Source organism: Pan paniscus, chromosome 5, assembly GCF_029289425.2.
Source record: "Pan paniscus chromosome 5, NHGRI_mPanPan1-v2.0_pri, whole genome shotgun sequence".
NCBI classification, from domain to species: Eukaryota; Metazoa; Chordata; class Mammalia; order Primates; family Hominidae; genus Pan; species Pan paniscus.
Genome location: NC_073254.2, coordinates 186605595 through 186623122, shown reverse-complemented (window position 1 = coordinate 186623122; position 17528 = coordinate 186605595). Strand labels below are relative to the sequence as shown.

Below are 17528 nucleotides of genomic sequence, written 5' to 3'. Positions count from 1 at the left end.
GAGCTGATGGTGGAGGTAATGGTGGGAGCAGGGATGGAGCTGATGGTGGAGGGATGACAGAAGTGGTGGCAGAGGTGGCGGGAGTGATTGTGGAGGTGATCATTTTGGAGGTGATGGTAGGAAATGATGGAGGTGATGAAGGGATGGCAAAAGTGGTGGCAGAGGTGGTGGCAGTGATCATGGAGGTGACGGTGGGAGTGGTGGGAGATGATAGAGTTGGTGGTAGTGATTGTGGAGGTAACGGTGGAGGTGATGGGGATGATGGTGAGGCTAATGAGGGTAATGGCAGAGATGATAGTGGAGGTGATGGTGAAGATAATGGAAGGTAATGGCAGAGATGATGGTGGAGGGTGATGGTAGAGGTGATGGAGGAGGGATGGCAAGTGTGACGGCAGAGGTGACAGAAAAAATGGTGAGGGTGATGGTGGAGGTGGTGGTGAAGATGATGGCGAGGGTGATGGTAGAGGTGATGGAGAAAGGATGGCGAGGGTGATGGTGGAGGTGGTGGTGAAGATGATGGTGAGGGTGATGGTGGAGGTGATGGAGAAAGGATGGCGAGGGTGATGGTGGAGGTGGTAGTGAAGATGATGGCAAGGGTGATGGTGGAGATGATGGAGGAAGGATGGCTAGGGTGATGGAAGTGGTGGTGAAGATGATGGGGACAGTGATGGTGAAGATGATGGTGAGGGTGATGGTGAGGGTAATGGTGGGGGTGATAGAGGAAGGATGGTGAGGGTGGATGGTGGAGGTGATGGAGGAAGGATGGTGAGGGTGATGGAGGAAGGATGGTGAGGGTGATGGTGGAGGTGGTGAAGATGATGATGAGGGTGACTGTGCAGATGATGGTGAGGGTAATGGTGGGAGTGATGGAGGAAGGATGGTGAGGATGATGGTGGAGGTGGTGGTGAAGATGATGGTGAGCATAATGGTGGGGGTGATGGAGGAGGATGGTGAGGATGATGGTGGAGATGGTGAAGATGATGGTGAAGGTGATTGTGGTGAGGGTAATAGTGGGGGTGATGGAGGAAGGATGGTGAGGATCATGGTAGAGGTGATGGTGAAGATGATGGTGAGGGTGGTGGTGGGGGTGATGGAGGAATGATGGTAAGGGTGATGGTGGAGGTGGTGGTGAAGATAATGGTGAGGGTGATGATGGGGGTGATGGAGGAAGGATGGTAAGGATCATGGTGGAGGTGATGGTGATGATGATGGTGAGGGTCGTGGTGGGGGTGATAGAGGAAGGATGGTGAGGGTGATTGAGGAGGTGATGGTGAAGATGATGGTGAGGGTGGTGGTGGGGGTGATGGAGGAAGGATGGTAAGGATCATGGTAGAGGTGATGGTGAAGATGATGGTGAGGGGGGTGATGGAGGAAGGATGGTGAGGGTGATTGTGGAAATGGTGGCAGAGGTGATGGCAGCTGGCATTTAGTGAGCATATCCCAGATGTCAGACCCTGACAGTCCAAGTGCTCCTGTCCACACCCTCACTTTGTCTTAAATGAGTGTAGATGTCTTAGTTCTGGTTCCCAAAATAGAGCCTCAGACTAGGACGTGGGTGCTGGTGGTTTGTCTGGAAGGCCATCTTGGAAGCTGGCATGGGAGCAGGGAGAAGGTGTTGGAAAAGGAGCAAAGTCAAGGACAAGGGCACATTGTCAAGATCGCTGCTGCAGGCAGAGGTCTCTGCCGCCTCACAGGGCCTCACCAACCCTTCCTGCCCTTCACACCAGTCCCTACCACCACCACATCCCCCGTCTTTCCCCTGTGCTTCTTCCTTTCTCTTACGTAGCACACAACAGAACCTCCAGTCCTCCAAACACCAGCAAAGCTACAAATTAGTATGTCTTTCTCCACATCCTACAGGTATGACGTAAAAATACTGCTTCTCTCAGTGTCATGACTATAAGATCGTGAAAAGAGTTATTAAAGCCCTAAAGGCTTTTGTTTTTACACCTGAAAATGACAACACTCATTTTTCTAGGAAATACTTGTTTCAAGAAATTACCAAGGTCAATGTTATCAAATATCAAAAGGCATTAGATTTTTCTGTATAAAAAAGATATTGTTATTGTGCATAGTATTTCTTAGTTGTTTCATGACCCAAAATTCTAATGAGTAATTCAACTTCACATTCTATATGCATTCTTTTTTGTTTGTTTGTTTGTTTGAGATGGACTCTTGCCGTGTAGCCCACTCTGGAGTGCAATGGTGCAATCTCAGCTCACTCCAACCTCTGCCTCCTGGGCTCAAGTGATTCTCCTGCCTCAGCCCCCCAGGTAGCTGGGATTATAGGCGCATGCCACCACACCCAGCTCATTTTTGTATTTTTAGAAGAGACGGGGTTTCACCATGTTGGCCAGGCTGGTCTCAAACTCCTAACCTCAAGTGATCCACCTGCCTCAGCCTCCCAGAGTGCTAGGATTACAGGCATGAGCCAACGCGCCCAACCGCATTCTAATTCATTTTATTACCTCTTCAAATGTGGTGGGAACACTAAGGAAGGAGGGTAGGCTATTGGAGAGAATATGGATTCTCATCTTGGATCTTCCTCAGGCAGTAATGTCTTCATCTGCAAATTAGGAAAAGTAATATTTGCCCCATTTACCTCAAGGATGATTATGGTGATTAGAGCAGAAGCATCAGGTTTGTCTGCAAATGTAATTCACACTGTAACCAAGTACTCTGCAAATGTAATTCACTGTAATAGAATGTGCACTGTATTGTATGTGCATGTGTACACACATGTAGAGTCTTGTTTTAGAGGTTTTTACTGCTACGACTTTACAATGAAATGGAAAAATACCATTATTGCACATGAACCCACTGGACATATCTGATGGCTCCAGATTGTAGATTTTGCGGTTTCTGATTATTTGTAGTAAATATTTATGGGTAGTCCTGATAAAAAATGTAAGTATGTGCATCATTATGAATTGATTTCTACCTGTGGAATATTAATTATTTCAGCTTTTCCCTTTGGAAAGATATAATTGTTACAAGAAACAGTGTTTCATCGATTTACATGCATCATCTAATATTTCCACATTTAACTTTTTAGACATGAAATATTTAATAAAAGATAAACCTTCAGTGAACTTCCAAGTTTGGTAATATTTAAAGCTAAAAACCATTGACATACTTCTAAACCTGAAAGTGAACATGACCCCAAAATGCAAAGACCCACACTCAGCATAGTGGTCGGGTGTTGCCATAGAGGGAGAGGAGTTCTGCTGGGGAGGCTCTCTGACCCAGCACAAATGATCCAACCATCCCCCCGACTCTCATGACCTTCCCTGGCAGGACGTCGTGTCCAAGATGCTCCACGTGGACCCTCATCAGCGCCTGACAGCGATGCAAGTGCTCAAACACCCGTGGGTGGTCAACAGAGAGTACCTGTCCCCAAACCAGCTCAGCCGACAGGACGTGCACCTGGTGAAGGTACCAGCAGGCGACAGTGAGGACAGAGTGGTGGGAATGGGAAACCCAGAAAAGAGCCTGATACCTTGCAGTCACTCCGAAGAAACCACGGAGTGCAGAGAAAGAGCCCATAGCAGCCCCAAACTGCACCGCCGGCCCACCTACCTTCGTGCACTTCACCAGACACGTGCAGTATTGCACAGGGCTCCTACCTGAGTAGGTGGCAGCCTCTGCTGATGTGGTGGCAGCTGGCGTGGCTGTTCCACTCAAGTTCAAAGCCTCCATTCTAGGCCACACAGGCAAAAAAAGTCCCCTTCATAAGTGACTTACATTCAGGCAGCAGTTGCCTCTCAGGCACCCCATCCTCTGGGTGGGACTCGTCTTCTGAAAAGTGTAGACTGTCCCACCCCAGCAGGACTAGGCATGATCCAGTTAGGAGCCGCCCCCTCCAGATCCATTCTGAGAATTTGGATTCACTCCAGGATATGCCTGTTCCTCCAAATGAGTCCAGACTCCTCAACAGTGGCCAAAGTCCAGGGTGACAGGCCCTGGCATTCGCTGTGTGTCCTAGGACCCAGCAAGCCCCAAAACAGACCTGGCCTCACTGTCAGAATGCAGGGGATCACGTGACCTCAGCCTGGGGGCTCCACAAGCGTCCAAAACATTTTCCCCCAAGGCACAAGCACAGTGCCAGGGTGGCATGGGGTGGGGGGGCAGGTGCAGGAGACAGGGCCCCTGTCTCCTGGGGCCCACGTGTGCTGGACCCTGGCGGCAGGCTAACAGCACTCCATGCTCCAGGGACCCTGGGGAAGCTCTGGTTTCTCCCACGTTGCCTGGGGGCAGCTGAGGCCCATGGAGGCCCCGGGCTCCGGCTCAACCCCTGGAGTGAGGCACCGCAGCTCTCACCCTTGTCCTCTGTTTTGCAGGGCGCGATGGCCGCCACCTACTTTGCTCTAAACAGAACACCTCAGGCCCCGCGGCTGGAGCCCGTGCTGTCGTCCAACCTGGCTCAGCGCAGAGGCATGAAGAGACTCACGTCCACGCGGTTGTAGCGGGTGGGACCCTGGCCCCAGCGTCCCCTGCCAGCATCCTCGTGGGCTCACAGACCCCGGCCTCGGAGCCCGTCTGGCACCCAGAGTGACCACAAGTCCAGCAGGGAGGCGGCGCCCGCCCTCGCCGTGTCCGTGTTTTCTTTTTCAGCCCCGGAGAGGGTCCTGACCTGGGGGCTTCTCCAAGCCTCACTGCGCCAGCCTCCCCGCCCGCTCTCTTTTCTCCCAAGCAAAACCAAATGCGCCCCTTCACCTCGCGTGCCCGTGCGAGGCCGGGGGCTTCTTTCAGAGCCCGCGGGTCTTCTCACACATGGCTTCTGTTTCTGCCGAGAGATCTGTTTTCCAATTATGAAGCCGGTCGGTTTGGTCAGACTCCCGACACCACGTCCCAGGTACCCGGTGGGAAAGTGGCAGTGCGAGGGCGCAGCCTTTGGTGGTTGCAGGGCCCCAGAGGGCTGGGGTGACCTGGCATCCCGGGGCTCCCCACGGGCTGGATGACGGGGTTGGCACTGTGGCGTCCAGGAGGAGATGCCTGGTTCTGCCCAAAATAATCCAAAGAGCCGTTTCCTCCTCGCCCTTCAGTTTTTGCCTGAGGTGCTGGGTAGCCCATCCTTTCCTCTGTCCCAGATTCAAATGAGGAGTAAGAGCCCAGACGAGAGGAAGGCAGGCTGGATCTTTGCCTTGAGAGCTCCGTGTCACCAGGATGGAAGGGGGTGCCTCTCGGAGGAGCCTGTGTCCACCTCCAGTCTCGGCTTTCCCCGGGGGGCCAAGCGCACTGGGCTGCCGTCTGTCCCCAGCTCCCGTGGCCACACAGCTACCTGGAGGCTTTGCAGGGAGTCGTGGGTTCTCGCACCTGCTCAGCCCTGTGTCGGCTTCCTGTGTGCTCACCTAAAGCTGTGGTTTTGCTGTGTTCACTTCGATTTTTCTGGTCTGTGGAGAAACTGTGAATTGGAGAAATGAAGCTCTGTGGCTTCCCACCCAAACCTTCTCAGTCCAGCTGGAGGCTGGAGGGAGACACAGGCCCCACCCAGCAGACTGAGGGGCAGAGGCACAGGTGGGAGGGCAGCGGAGATCAGCGTGGACAGGAGCGATGCACTTTGTAGATGCTGTGGCTTTGTGTTGCGTTTTGTGTCTCTGTTGCACAGATCTGTTTTTTCACACTGATCCGTATTCCCCTGGGTGTGCACACAGGGCGGGTGTGGGGCATTAGGCCATGCTGTGCTCTCCTTCATTGAGTAAAATCGAGTGAGAGGTTCCGGGCAGCAGGATCGACGCCCAGTCCAGCCGGCAGAGGGAACACACGGGTCCTTCATTGTCCTGTAAGGGTGTTGAAGATGCTCCCTGGCGGCCCCCAAGCAGACCAGATGGGAGGAGGTGCCGCTCAGCCCCTCACCCTGCATCACTGAAGAGCGGCGCCTCTGCAGCAAGCAGGGCTTCAGGAGGTGCCCGCTGGCCACAGCTAGGTTTTCCCTAAGAAGATGTTATTTTGTTGGGTTTTGTTCCCCCTCCATCTCGATTCTCGTACCCAACTAAAAAAAAAAAAGAAAGAAAAAATGTGCTGCGTTCTGAAAAGTAACTCCTTAGCTTGGTCTGATTGTTTTCAGACCTTAAAATATAAACTTGTTTCAGAAGCTTTAATCCATGTGGATTTTTTTTTTCTTAGAGAACCACAAAACATAAAAGGAGCAAGCCGGACTGAATACCTGTTTCCATAGTGCCCACAGGGTATTCCTCACATTTTCTCCATAGAAGATGCTTTTTCCCAAGGCTAGAACGACTTCCACCATGATGAATTTGCTTTTTAGGTCTTAATTATTTCACTTCTTTTTAGAAACTTAGGAAAAAGTGGATAATCCTGAGGTCACACAATCTGTCCTCCCAGAAATGAACAAAAGTCATCACCTCTTCTGCTTGCTACACAGGCAACGATTCCCCCATCAGATGCCCGGACCCTTTGGCCTGGCTTGGTGTGCAGGCCTGTCTGTTTGCTTAAAGTCCGTGGGTTCTGGTGCAGGGAGTGAGAAGTCGGGGAAGTGAAAGGGAAAGCATCCGTGAGAAAGCGGCCATGGTTTTCCCTCCTTGTGTGCCCATGGGGCACCAGCTCATGGTCTTTTTCAGTCATCCCAGTTTGTACAGACTTAGCTTCTGAACTCTAAGAATGCCAAAGGGACCGACGAGACTCCCCATCACAGCGAGCTCTGTCCTTACATGTATTTGATGTGCATCAGCGGAGGAGAACACTGGCTTGGCCCTGCTCCACTGAGTGTCTGTGAAATACCTCTACTTTCCCTCCCATATCCAGAACAAAATGATACTTGACATCCTTCCACAAAAGTCAGCCTAAAGAAGTTATGGTATCATATGTTAAACTAAGCTTTCAAAAACCTTAGTGAAATAGCAAGTGACTGCTTTCAAGCAGCAGTCGACATGTAAATGAAGGTGTTCTTAGAATTCGCATTTTGCCAGCTCAGCGCACCTCCACGCCGAATGAAATGCTCCGTATGATTTGCACAAATGACATAGACCTCCCCAAAAGTTAATTGGCTCTCCTTCCTCACACAGTTCATCATAACCCACCCCCCCCCAACCCCCGGGTCATGAAAATCACAGAACTTATAAACACATTGAACCCTAGATCTCAGGCTTCCTGACCTACCGCCAGTGGCCCCTTGCTGGCCACCCTATAGGGTCCTCCTTCCCTGGCAGCCCCCCATGTGGGAGAAATACCTGATTCTCCCAATCTGCAGTGGGAGAGCTTTGCTGAATTCCATCCCAAAGTCAAACATGGGCAAGAGGTGAGGATTTCACTTTTACCCTCAAGTCCGATTTGTCTGTGATTTTAAACTAACTGTGTATGTATTGATGTTTGGAAGATTGTTTGAATTTTAAAGTGATAATAGTACTTAATGTTATCCAGTATTGTTCATTAAATGGTGTTATCCTAAAGCTGCACTTGGGATTTTTACCTAACGCTTTACTGATTCTCTCAAGCACATGGCAAAGTTTGATTTGCACTCCGTTCATTTCTGACACGTTTTGCTGCCTCCTACCTTTCTAAGCGTCATGCAAATTCGAGAATGGAGAAGGATGCTGCCGGTCCCTGAGCGGTGTGGAGAGGGCAGAAGGTGGACTCCAGCGCAGCTTGAGGGGCTGAGGACGGAGGCTGCAGCGTCTGTGTCATTCTACTGAGCACGCTTCTCTGCCTCGCTCCTGACTCAGCACTTTGTTCACTGGCTCAGCAGTTATGTTTACACATCATTTTTATGTTCCTGCTTTGTAATTCATGTTTGAGATGGGTGGCCACTGTACAGATATTTATTACGCTTTCCAGACTTTCTGAATAGATTTTTTTGAATAAACATGGTTTTATGAAGTGTAATCTTTTTCTAGCCTAACAATAACCTTTGGACTTTCTGTGTTGTTACCAATAACAGTCTGGATAGCTCCCCACTCCTCTGGCCCCTCCCGCTGGCTTCAGGTCATGACCACCTCTGCTGCTACCATATGACTCCTCATGGGGAGGTGAAGCAGCATCACGACCACTCCAACTCAGAGCCCTGTGCGTGGGTGTGTGCAGGTGGGTGAGCTCATGCATATGTGTGTATGTACATATGTGTAGGTGCACATGTGTGCATGTGTCAGTGGGTGAGTTCATGCATGTGTATGCACGTGTGTGTGTGTGTGCACATGTGTGCATGTGTAGGCGGGTGAGTTCATGAGTGTGTGTACACATGTATGCTTATGTGTGTGTGCACAGGTGTGTGGGTGGGTGAGTTCATGCATATGCATGTGTGTACGTGTGTCCTTATGTGTGTATATGTGGAAGTATGATTTCATGCATGTGTGTTACATGCATAAACATGTGCATGAGAGCACATATGCACATGTGAACATATGGATGTATGTTTATGTGTGTGTGCATTAGGGCCTGTGTGTGTGTGGGGATGCACCCCTGAGAGGAGCCCAGCTGTGTGATGGATCTGGGGCTGGCAGGAGACAGTGGACGGTCATCTTGTGCAGCAAAGCAGGTGCCCAGCACATGGCCCTGGGAATAGGATTTTTACCTCACTGTGTCTCCTGTGCTTTGCCACCTGGCCTCAGCATGCCCATCCCTTCTTAATACAGACGTAAAGCCAGTCTGCACTGTTGGTCCTTGGCTCTCCAACCTAATTTCTTCTTCCTATTTGGTAAATTCCTAACCAGCATGTGCCAGCAAGCAGCACACACACACACACACACACACACACACACACACACACACAACACCATACTGACACATGCACACACACACACCTTTGCTCCTGTAGTAGGATGCCCCATTTTCTGAGCTGCCCTCCCAGCAGGGTGAAGGGGGCCTTGCTGAAATCTGTGAGACTCGCTGTGTAGGCAGGAGCCCTGGATCCCACTGAGGAAATTGCAGGACAAACAATAGATGCAGAAGAAATCCTGCCTCCTGCTGTACCCAGAAGTGCCCACAAAATGCCTACTGAAAGAGGCATCATTTGAAAAAAATGCCTTTTACATCCTCTGTGTATCATTTTCTATATCTGCCATAGCAAATCTAAAACAGCAGCATATTCTACTGTCTTACAGCTCTGTGGGTCACACATCCAAGACAGGGCTCTCTGAACTAAAACTGGTATGTGGGCAGGGCTGCCTCCTTCCAGAGGCTCTCAGGGAGAATCCGATTTTCTTCCAGCTTCCAGAGGCCATCTGCACTTGGTGGCTCGTGGTCCCTCCTGCAAATTCAGCAGTGGCAGGTGGAGTTCTCACACCCTCTCCTCCGCCCAGCCCTCCTGCCTCCCTCTTCCAATTCTAAGCCCTGTGAGCACACTGGCCCACCAGGATATTTGGGAAACTCTCCCTATTTTAAGGTGGTCTGATTAGCACCCTGAATTCCACCAGCAACCTCAGTTCCCCTTTGTCACAGCTTCCAGGGATTAGGACGTGGACTTTGGTGGGGGGGACGGATTATCCCGCCTGCCACATACATGTAGTTGAGCGTGGCTCTGCGTACACTTGTCCACCTGCACATATTTTTTTGGTTGGGGAAGACAAGCTGTCCAGACTGAAGTAAGTCTCTGAGGCTTGGCCCTACTTGCAGGCTCACGGATGCTGGATGAAGGCACAAGACTTCTAGGTCACAGACCCTACAGCAAACAGCATGGGCCCCGCACACATCAGTCCCTGTGGGCCCCAAGCCTTATGGGTTGGTGGAGAGTGGCCCAGGTGGACGTGCTGCACACGTTGAATTTGCATCACAGATGAGGACCCTGACTTAGGAAACCCCAATTGTTTATGGAGGGATGCAGGCAAACCCACCCCCCATTGCCCTGGAAGGGGACACTCGATTACAGTGGACAGGAAGATGCCTGCCCTTGGCCACAGAGAGAGATGCTGCCTCTGCCTCCCAGGGCTGTCTACTACACAAATGTCCTTGGAAAGACAGTTCAGAGCCAAAGCAGCTAGAGACCGCAGAAAGGCAAGAGACCCATGGAGAATTGCCTCCCAATGGCTCAGTGTTGTAACGCTGGACCCCAAATGCTGAACTGAATATCATCTAAGAATCCACTGACAGGCCTGGAGAGGAGAGTTGGACTCACACTTGGGCTGTCACCTTTATCTGTGGAGAAACTCAGCTTAATGCTCAATCTCAGATGCATCTGAGGACATAAAGATATTTTTATAGAACTTAAAAGAATCCCCCATACACCTATCATATGTATAATGATAGATATAGATCTGTCATCCTTACATGGATGGAGGTACATATATGTACCTATATGTACATATGATAGGTATAGATATAAATTATAGATATATAATATATAGATATATATGTATTTGTTGTTGTTCTCAAAATTCAGCTAATTACTTGTCCTGATTAATGCCAATCTGGGACATTAGCAGTATTTGCAGAAAACAAGCGGGGCTTATAAAGGAGCCAGGGAGCCCTGACTCCCACTTCCCAATGCAGCCCCGGGGGCTGTGAGTGAAAGTTACTGCTTCCCCCAAATTTAGGGCTCAACACATTCTTGACATTGTATCTGGCCCATGACCTTTCAGGTACAATAACTGTGTCTTGTTTGTACAGGTGGATCTGAATGCAGCCCATAGCCCTGGAGATCTGGAGCTGGCTCTGCCACCCAGTGTGGCACGGGTCCTGGAGCTGGCTCTGCCGCCCTGCGTGGCGCCTATGCTAGAGCTGGCTCTGTCCTGTAGTTCTGCCTGCTTAGGCCTCATAGGGATGAAGGTGCCTCCCTCCAAGTGAGGACGACAGGTTACACACCTGCCACGTGAAGCTGTCATCTGAGGACAGCTTCCTCGGGCCGAGCACTCCGAGCGCTCTCTGCAATTTGCATCGGCCTCTTTGGCTGCGGACTTCAGCACTGCCCAGGGCTCTCCATAGCCGGCGCAGCCACACTGTGGGTGTGAGAGGCGGTCACTGCTGGAACCTGAGCACCTGCTTGCAAATAACGGGTGCTGAGAAAACATGCTGCCTTGCAGAAAACACCAGGATATTCTGGCACACATTTGTCTGGGGATGTCAGCCTGTGACTCCAGGTGAGGGGGCCATTCTCAGATGGTTAAACGTCAATATGGACAGTCTGGACACCCCAGGATCAGTCTGACGGGTTTCCGAGACTCTTCAAGGACGGTCAAGCAGCCCTAGAGATGGACAGTGGGACGCCAAGGGCCTCCTGGGGGGCAATCATATGTACCTTTGATCAGACCTGCCCAAGGCCCTTAAATCCCCTCTTCCTCCGGGCCCCTTTCTGTCTTCCAGATCACGTGCCAACATCCTCCCCGGTGCAGGAATAGTCAGAGAAGAGAGCCTAGAAAACCCCTGCCTCTCTCCCCATCACCATCTCAGCTTGACCTTCCTGCGGTGTCCAGCGATCTCCTCTTCAATCAGCCCCGTGCTTTCTACCTCATTACCTACAAGTGTGATGAGAAAAGTCCAACCTTGAAAACAGCGGGCTCTGAGAGTGCCAAGCTGGAACACCACACACTCTGCCTCCACCCTGTCACTCACCACCACCAGCCCCAGGTCTCACCCGTGTCAGTCCGCTGAGCCCCTCCCCTTCACCACTCTGCAGGGAGGGCCAGGCACACTGAGCACTCCCGGACCAGGCCCAGGGGCCCTCCTGAGCCTGACAACCTCCTTGTTGTGTCAATTGTAGGAGGTTTATGGAGCCCACACTTGCCACTGTCATTACCAGTTTGTCACCAGCAAGGACCATCGGGGGAGTAGCTGGCTCAGGCCCCATCAGCTCGGCGTGATCTGCTGCTCAGATCTCTAGGGAAGCCAGCTCAGGGGGTGAGGGCGGGAGGGCAGAAGGCTGGATCTTCACAATAAGGGGCCGGGGCAGGGCCAAGCACCATTTATGGGCACTGCCACTGCCAAGACGCTGGGGTTGCGGGTTTCAGGTTTCAGCTGTGGCACAAATGGACAGTGTGTGAGCCTTGTTCACTGACCCTGCTGCCTTTACCTCTGCTACTCCCAGGGCCCAAAAGCACCGGTGTCAAAGACAAGCCAGGGGTCCCTGGTGACCCTTGTGGGGCCTTTAAGGTGAGGAGCTGGAGGTGCAGAGAAGAGTGTAAAAGACTAAAAGGGTGGAGCGTGCACCCCCAGCACGTGTCCATACAACAGATTGATTGTGCAGATCTCTGCTTCTGAGTTTAGCCTTAGAATGATCTGGTGTTAATTCTCACCGCAACCTCCACCTCTCGGGTTCAAGTGATTCTCCTGCCTCGGTCTCCCAAGTAGCTGGGATTACAGGTGCCTGCCACCATGTCTGGCTGATTTTTGTGTTTTAGTAGAGATGGGGTTTCACCATGTTGTCCAGGCTGGTCTTGAACTCCTGACCTCAGGTGATCCACCCGCCTCGGCCTCCCAAAGTGCTGGGATTACAGGCATGAGCCACTGTGCCCGGCCTAATTCTAGATTTATCTGGACTCTTAAGTCATGTTTCATTTATACTTTTTCCACTTAATTTTATGAATATGAAGCTTCATAAAATAATGCAAAAATTAATGCAAGCCAGACATTAATTTATACAATATCATCAAGAGCCCAACAGTCTCACACATTCTACTGAATTTGGCACCCATCTGACATTGAGTTTTCTTCAGCTTCCTCTTTCAGCATAACAGTAATTAAATTATCTACTTTGTACCAAGTATTTATAAAGCTGGAAACTAGATATGCACCTGAAACTATAATTCATTTTGTAAGTATTGGAATTAACTCCGTTCTGCACCGGAAACTATAATTCATTTTGTAGTATTGGAATTAACTCCAGATCTGCACTTGACTTCAGCACTGGCTCAGTTTCTTTGTCCAGTCTCTCCTAAGAACAGAATGCCCCTCAGTATCCGCTGTAAGAAGCGCAGTGACTGAGTTAACTACTCGTGCCCTTGTGGGCCATCTACTGATTCACGGTAGGTGCGGCCCTAGTCACAGAAAGGAGCGTTTTAGCAAGGCTCCTGCGTGATTCTGATAGGATTGCCCAAACACAGCACCTGCCCAGTGAAACGCCATCTGCTACGGACTGAATGTTTGCCCACCACCAAGTTTGTATGTTGAAATCCTCATCCCCAAAGGAATGGTATTAAGGGGTGGGGCCTTCCAGGGGTGATTAGATCATGAGGATGGCATCTTCATGAATGGGATTAGTGACCCGATAGGAGAGAAAGAGACTGAAGCTCATTCTACTCTCTACCATGTGAAGATACTGCTAGCAGTCAGCAGTGTGAAACCAGGAAGAGGGCCATCACGAAGACCCAAACACGAGGGTGTCTTGATCTCGGACTTCCAGTCTCCAGAACTGTGAGAAATCAGTGTTGTCCTAGATGCCTCCAGGGAACATGGGCAAGAGTCTGACCCACTGGCCGGGTGCCCCATCGCCTGCCAGCCCCCTTCCCATCATATCAACGGGTGTGTCACTGCTTTTCAATCCAGCTCCACACCCAGTAATCTGTCCTCAATTCTCCACATTTCCCTGAAGATGTGTTACTTTCTCATATCAATTTCTATATTAGTTACGGTTCCTTGGTTACAAGCAATAGAAAGTAACTATCCTAATCAAACAAACGGAATGTATTACAAAGCAAAGTAGTTAAGATTAAGTTTCAGGGGTGAAGAAAGATTGGTTAATAGGCACAAACATGCAATTAGGTAGAAGGAATAAGTTCTAATGTTCAATAGCAGAATACAGTGACTATAGTTATCAACAGTGTATTGTATGTTTCAAAATAGCTAGAAGACTTGAGACGTTCCCAACATATAGAAATAATAAATACTGCAGGTGATGGATACCCTAAATCCTCTGACTTGGTCATAACACATTCTGTGCATGCAACAAAACACCACACCTACCCCATAAGTGTGTATGAATATGTATCAGTAAAAACATGGAAACAACCCAGATATCCACCAGTGGATTCATGGAGAAACAAAATGTGCTATCCATGCAATGGAATATTATTCAGCCACAAAAATAAACGGAGTGCTGATAAATGCTCCAACATAAGTGAGCCTTGAAACACTACACATAGGTGAGCCTTGAAACACTACACAGTGAAGGAAGCCAGACACAAAGGCCACATGTGGTGTGATTCATTTACATAAAATGTCCAGGACAGCAAATCCACAGAGACAGAAAGCAGATTGGTAGTTGCCAAGGAGAACATTAGTGGAGAGGGAATAGATAGTGACTGATAATGGGTGTAAAGTGTTTTTTTTGGTGGGGGTGCCAAAAATGTTCAAAAATTAGAATGTGATGATGGTCACACACCCTGTAAACATACTGAAGGTGATACATTTCAAATGGGTAAATTGTATGGTATGTGAATTATATCTCCATAAAACGATTAACCATTCCCTGAAAAAAGATTAGGTTTCACTGTGAGCAGCAGGAAGCCCAAAGTGACAGCAGCCTTCTGAGGTCTGAGTTTGTAGATCTCTCAGGCGAGCCTCAGGGCAGGCTGGATGGCAGCCCAGCTCCTCTGAGCCCTCCCGGTCCCAGAGGACCTCTAACTCACTGGCCTCATCTTCATGCTTCCAGATGCCAGCATCTGCATTCCGGGAAGTCTGCTGGATGAGGCGACAAAGGAAGGTGAAAGAAAGGGTGTGGAGCAGCTAACTCTAAGAATGGTGAGAGAGAGAGAGAGAGAGAGAGAGAGAGAGAGTGAGGGACACAGAGTCATCTCATGGGGCCACCATTTTATATGCAGTCAGTCGCTGACCGAAACATTGTGTCGTGCATGACTGTATATATCTATATCTATACAGATAGATAGATAGATAGATAGATAGATAGATAGATGCATATACAGTGGTGGTCCTATAGGATGACAATACCATATCATATTTTTACTGTACCTTTTCTATGTTTAGATATGTCTAGATACACAAATGCTTATCATTGTGTTACAGTTGCCTACAGTATTCAGCACAGTACCATGCTGCTTAGGTTTGTAGCCTGGGAGCAATAGGCTACACCATAGAGCCTAAGTACGCAATGGGCTATACCATCTAGGTTTGTGTAAATGCACTCTCTAATGTCCACACAGTGATGAAATTACCAGAACGTGTTTCCATCATTCAGTGATGCATGAGAGAGAGAGAGTGTGTGTGTGTAGCTAACGCAGTTAGACTGTGTTTAGCTTGCAGAAAGTGAGGCAATTTGGCTGTTATCTGGGCCTGATATTTTCACACCAAATCATACATGCCAGCAGATACATGGCAAGGTCCCGTGCAGCTTGGTCATTTTAAAGGACCTCAGAATTTCTTCCACCGTAACTCCATGTACTCTCAACAGCCTCCCACTCAGATACTTGGTGCTAAGTACTGTCATCAGGTTTCAGTGCCGTTTTGGTCAGAGATGTCCAACAGACGAATCCTGCGTAATCCTTTCCATTTCAGCTCAGACATTATTACCTCCATACAATCCAGACTGCCTCTTATACAGCCTCATACCGGATTGAGGAAGAGACTGAAGTGAAATTGTTCTTGTGTGCGCCTCTCTCCCCCTAGCCTGGAGCACCCCTGAGAGTTGCAATCCTTTTCTTCTTTCTATGCCTGGCCCGGTGCTGGGCACAAATCATTATTTGTAAATGAGTGAATAGGTAGGGACTGCACTGGAATTTACGAGTTCCCTGTTCAGCGTCCACTACGCATGTGGCCATTCAAAATTCTACATGGGGCCTCGGGTGGGTGGGGTGGCCTTGTTGAACGTGGCCTGTTAACTGTATAAATTCACCTCTTTATTTTTTTTTTTTAATTGAGACGGAGTCTCGTTCTGTCCTGAGTAGCTGGGATTACAGGCGCCCGCCACCACGCCTGGCTAATTTTTGTATTGTTTAGTAGAGATGGGATTTCACCATGTTGGCCAGGCTGGTCTTGAACTCCTGACCTCAGGTGATCCGCCCTCCTTGGCCTCCCAAAGTGCTGGGATTACAGGCGTGAACCACCACCCCGGCGTAAATTCATCTCTTTTCCTTCTGGAAACTTCACTGCCTTGCGGGCCAAGTAAGTTCTGTGTGTTTGCAATTGTTACAAAATGCCAGCAGAGGGCAGTGCTTGTACAGCTAGACCTGCAGGCCATGCAGAACGCGCTCAGCCCTGCAGCTCTGGGAGCCCTCTCAGGACCCGTGCACTGCGATGGCCAGAGCCCCCATGGGTCACCGGTCAGACAGGGTCCTGCCACTGGCTCCTCATACAGCCCAGGGCAAGCGATTGCCAACCTGAAGTTCACAACAGGACCAGGAGTCCGTGAGCTCCATCAGTATTAAGGAAAGCTGATGAAGGCCAGGCGCTGTAGCTCACATCTGTAATCCCAGCACTTTGGGAGGCCAAGGCAGGCAGGTCACTTGAGGTCAGGAGTTCGAGACCAGCCTGGCTACCATGCTGAAACCCTATCTCTAATAAAAATACAAAAAAAGCCGGGCATAGTGGTGGGTGCCTGTAATCCCAGCTACTCGGGAGGCTGAGGCAGGAGAATCACCTGAACCCGGGAGGCAGAGGTTACAGTGAGCTGAGATCACACCACTGCACTCCAGCCTGGGTGACAGAGCCAGACTCCGTCTTCAAAATAAAAAAGAAAGAAAGGAAGAAAAGTTGATGAGAATCATAAGTTCACAAACCGTAAACCTGCAGAGGTGAAAAGTCATGTCTATTTGAGTTTTGTTTGGTTTTATATTAACCCAGTATACTAACACTGGATGTCTCACATGAAGGAGAAATTTAAATGTCTCCTTTAAAATGTCCTCTTTAGAGGGGACAAACATGTTACATAATAAATACTTCCTTATAAGACAAAGTCTTTATATAACAGGTCTGTTAGGAAAAAACTTAACTTTACAAAGGATCTTCAAGGGTGAAAGTGGTTGTGAATCAGTGACTCGGGTAATAAGAAGAGAGTCTTAGGCAATGTGTCTGAAATGAAGCCCAGCAGCTGTATTTCATAGCATCACGTAAGACTCTGTCGATCCACTCTTATTTTTTTTTTTGAGACGGAGTCTCCCTGTCACCCAGGCTGGAGTGCAGTGGCGCAATCTCGGCTCACTGCAAGCTCCGCCTCCTGGGTTCACGCCATTCTCCTGCCTCAGCCTCCCGAGTAGCTGGGACTACAGGTGCCTGCCACCACGCCTGGCTAATTTTTTGTATTTTTAGTAGAGATGGGGTTTCATCGTGTTAGCCAGGATGGTCTCGATCTCCCGACCTCGTGATCTGCCCGCCTCGGCCTCCCACAGGGATTACAGGCGTGAGCCGCGTGCCCAGCCTGAAGAAGCACTATTTAATACCACCTGCAGCGCAAAGGTGACTAAAAACAAGAAAGTGCTGTCTCTAGCTGGGGCTTCCTCGAGCTTCTGCCCGCTGTGTGCTGCACGTTGCCACCTGGATGTGAGACAGCACTTCACACTGGCCCTTCCAATCCTGCGTCCATATCTTCACCCAACCTCCGCCTGGACATGCTACTGCTCCTTCATTCCCTAACTCCGCTGAGACATTCCCATACATGCCATTTGCAAGTGATAAATCCCAAGATCCTGGGGTCC

The 17528-nt window shown here is 49.7% G+C and overlaps 1 protein-coding gene across 9 annotated transcripts in view; it reads left to right on the top strand.

Moving 5' to 3' along the window:
* The window catches only part of RPS6KA2 (ribosomal protein S6 kinase A2), a 497623-nt gene extending 489781 nt beyond the window's left edge, over nucleotides 1-7842 (top strand). For all 9 annotated transcript variants that reach the window (XM_057302622.2, XM_063605534.1, XM_008973620.5 and 6 more), the window contains 2 exons: nucleotides 3298-3435; nucleotides 4341-7842. In XM_057302622.2, the coding sequence (XP_057158605.1) occupies nucleotides 3298-3435; nucleotides 4341-4466 (264 nt within the window). In that variant the 3' untranslated portion in view covers nucleotides 4467-7842. The remainder of the gene's footprint in view (nucleotides 1-3297; nucleotides 3436-4340) is intronic.
* Nucleotides 7843-17528: the final 9686 nt, after the last annotated feature.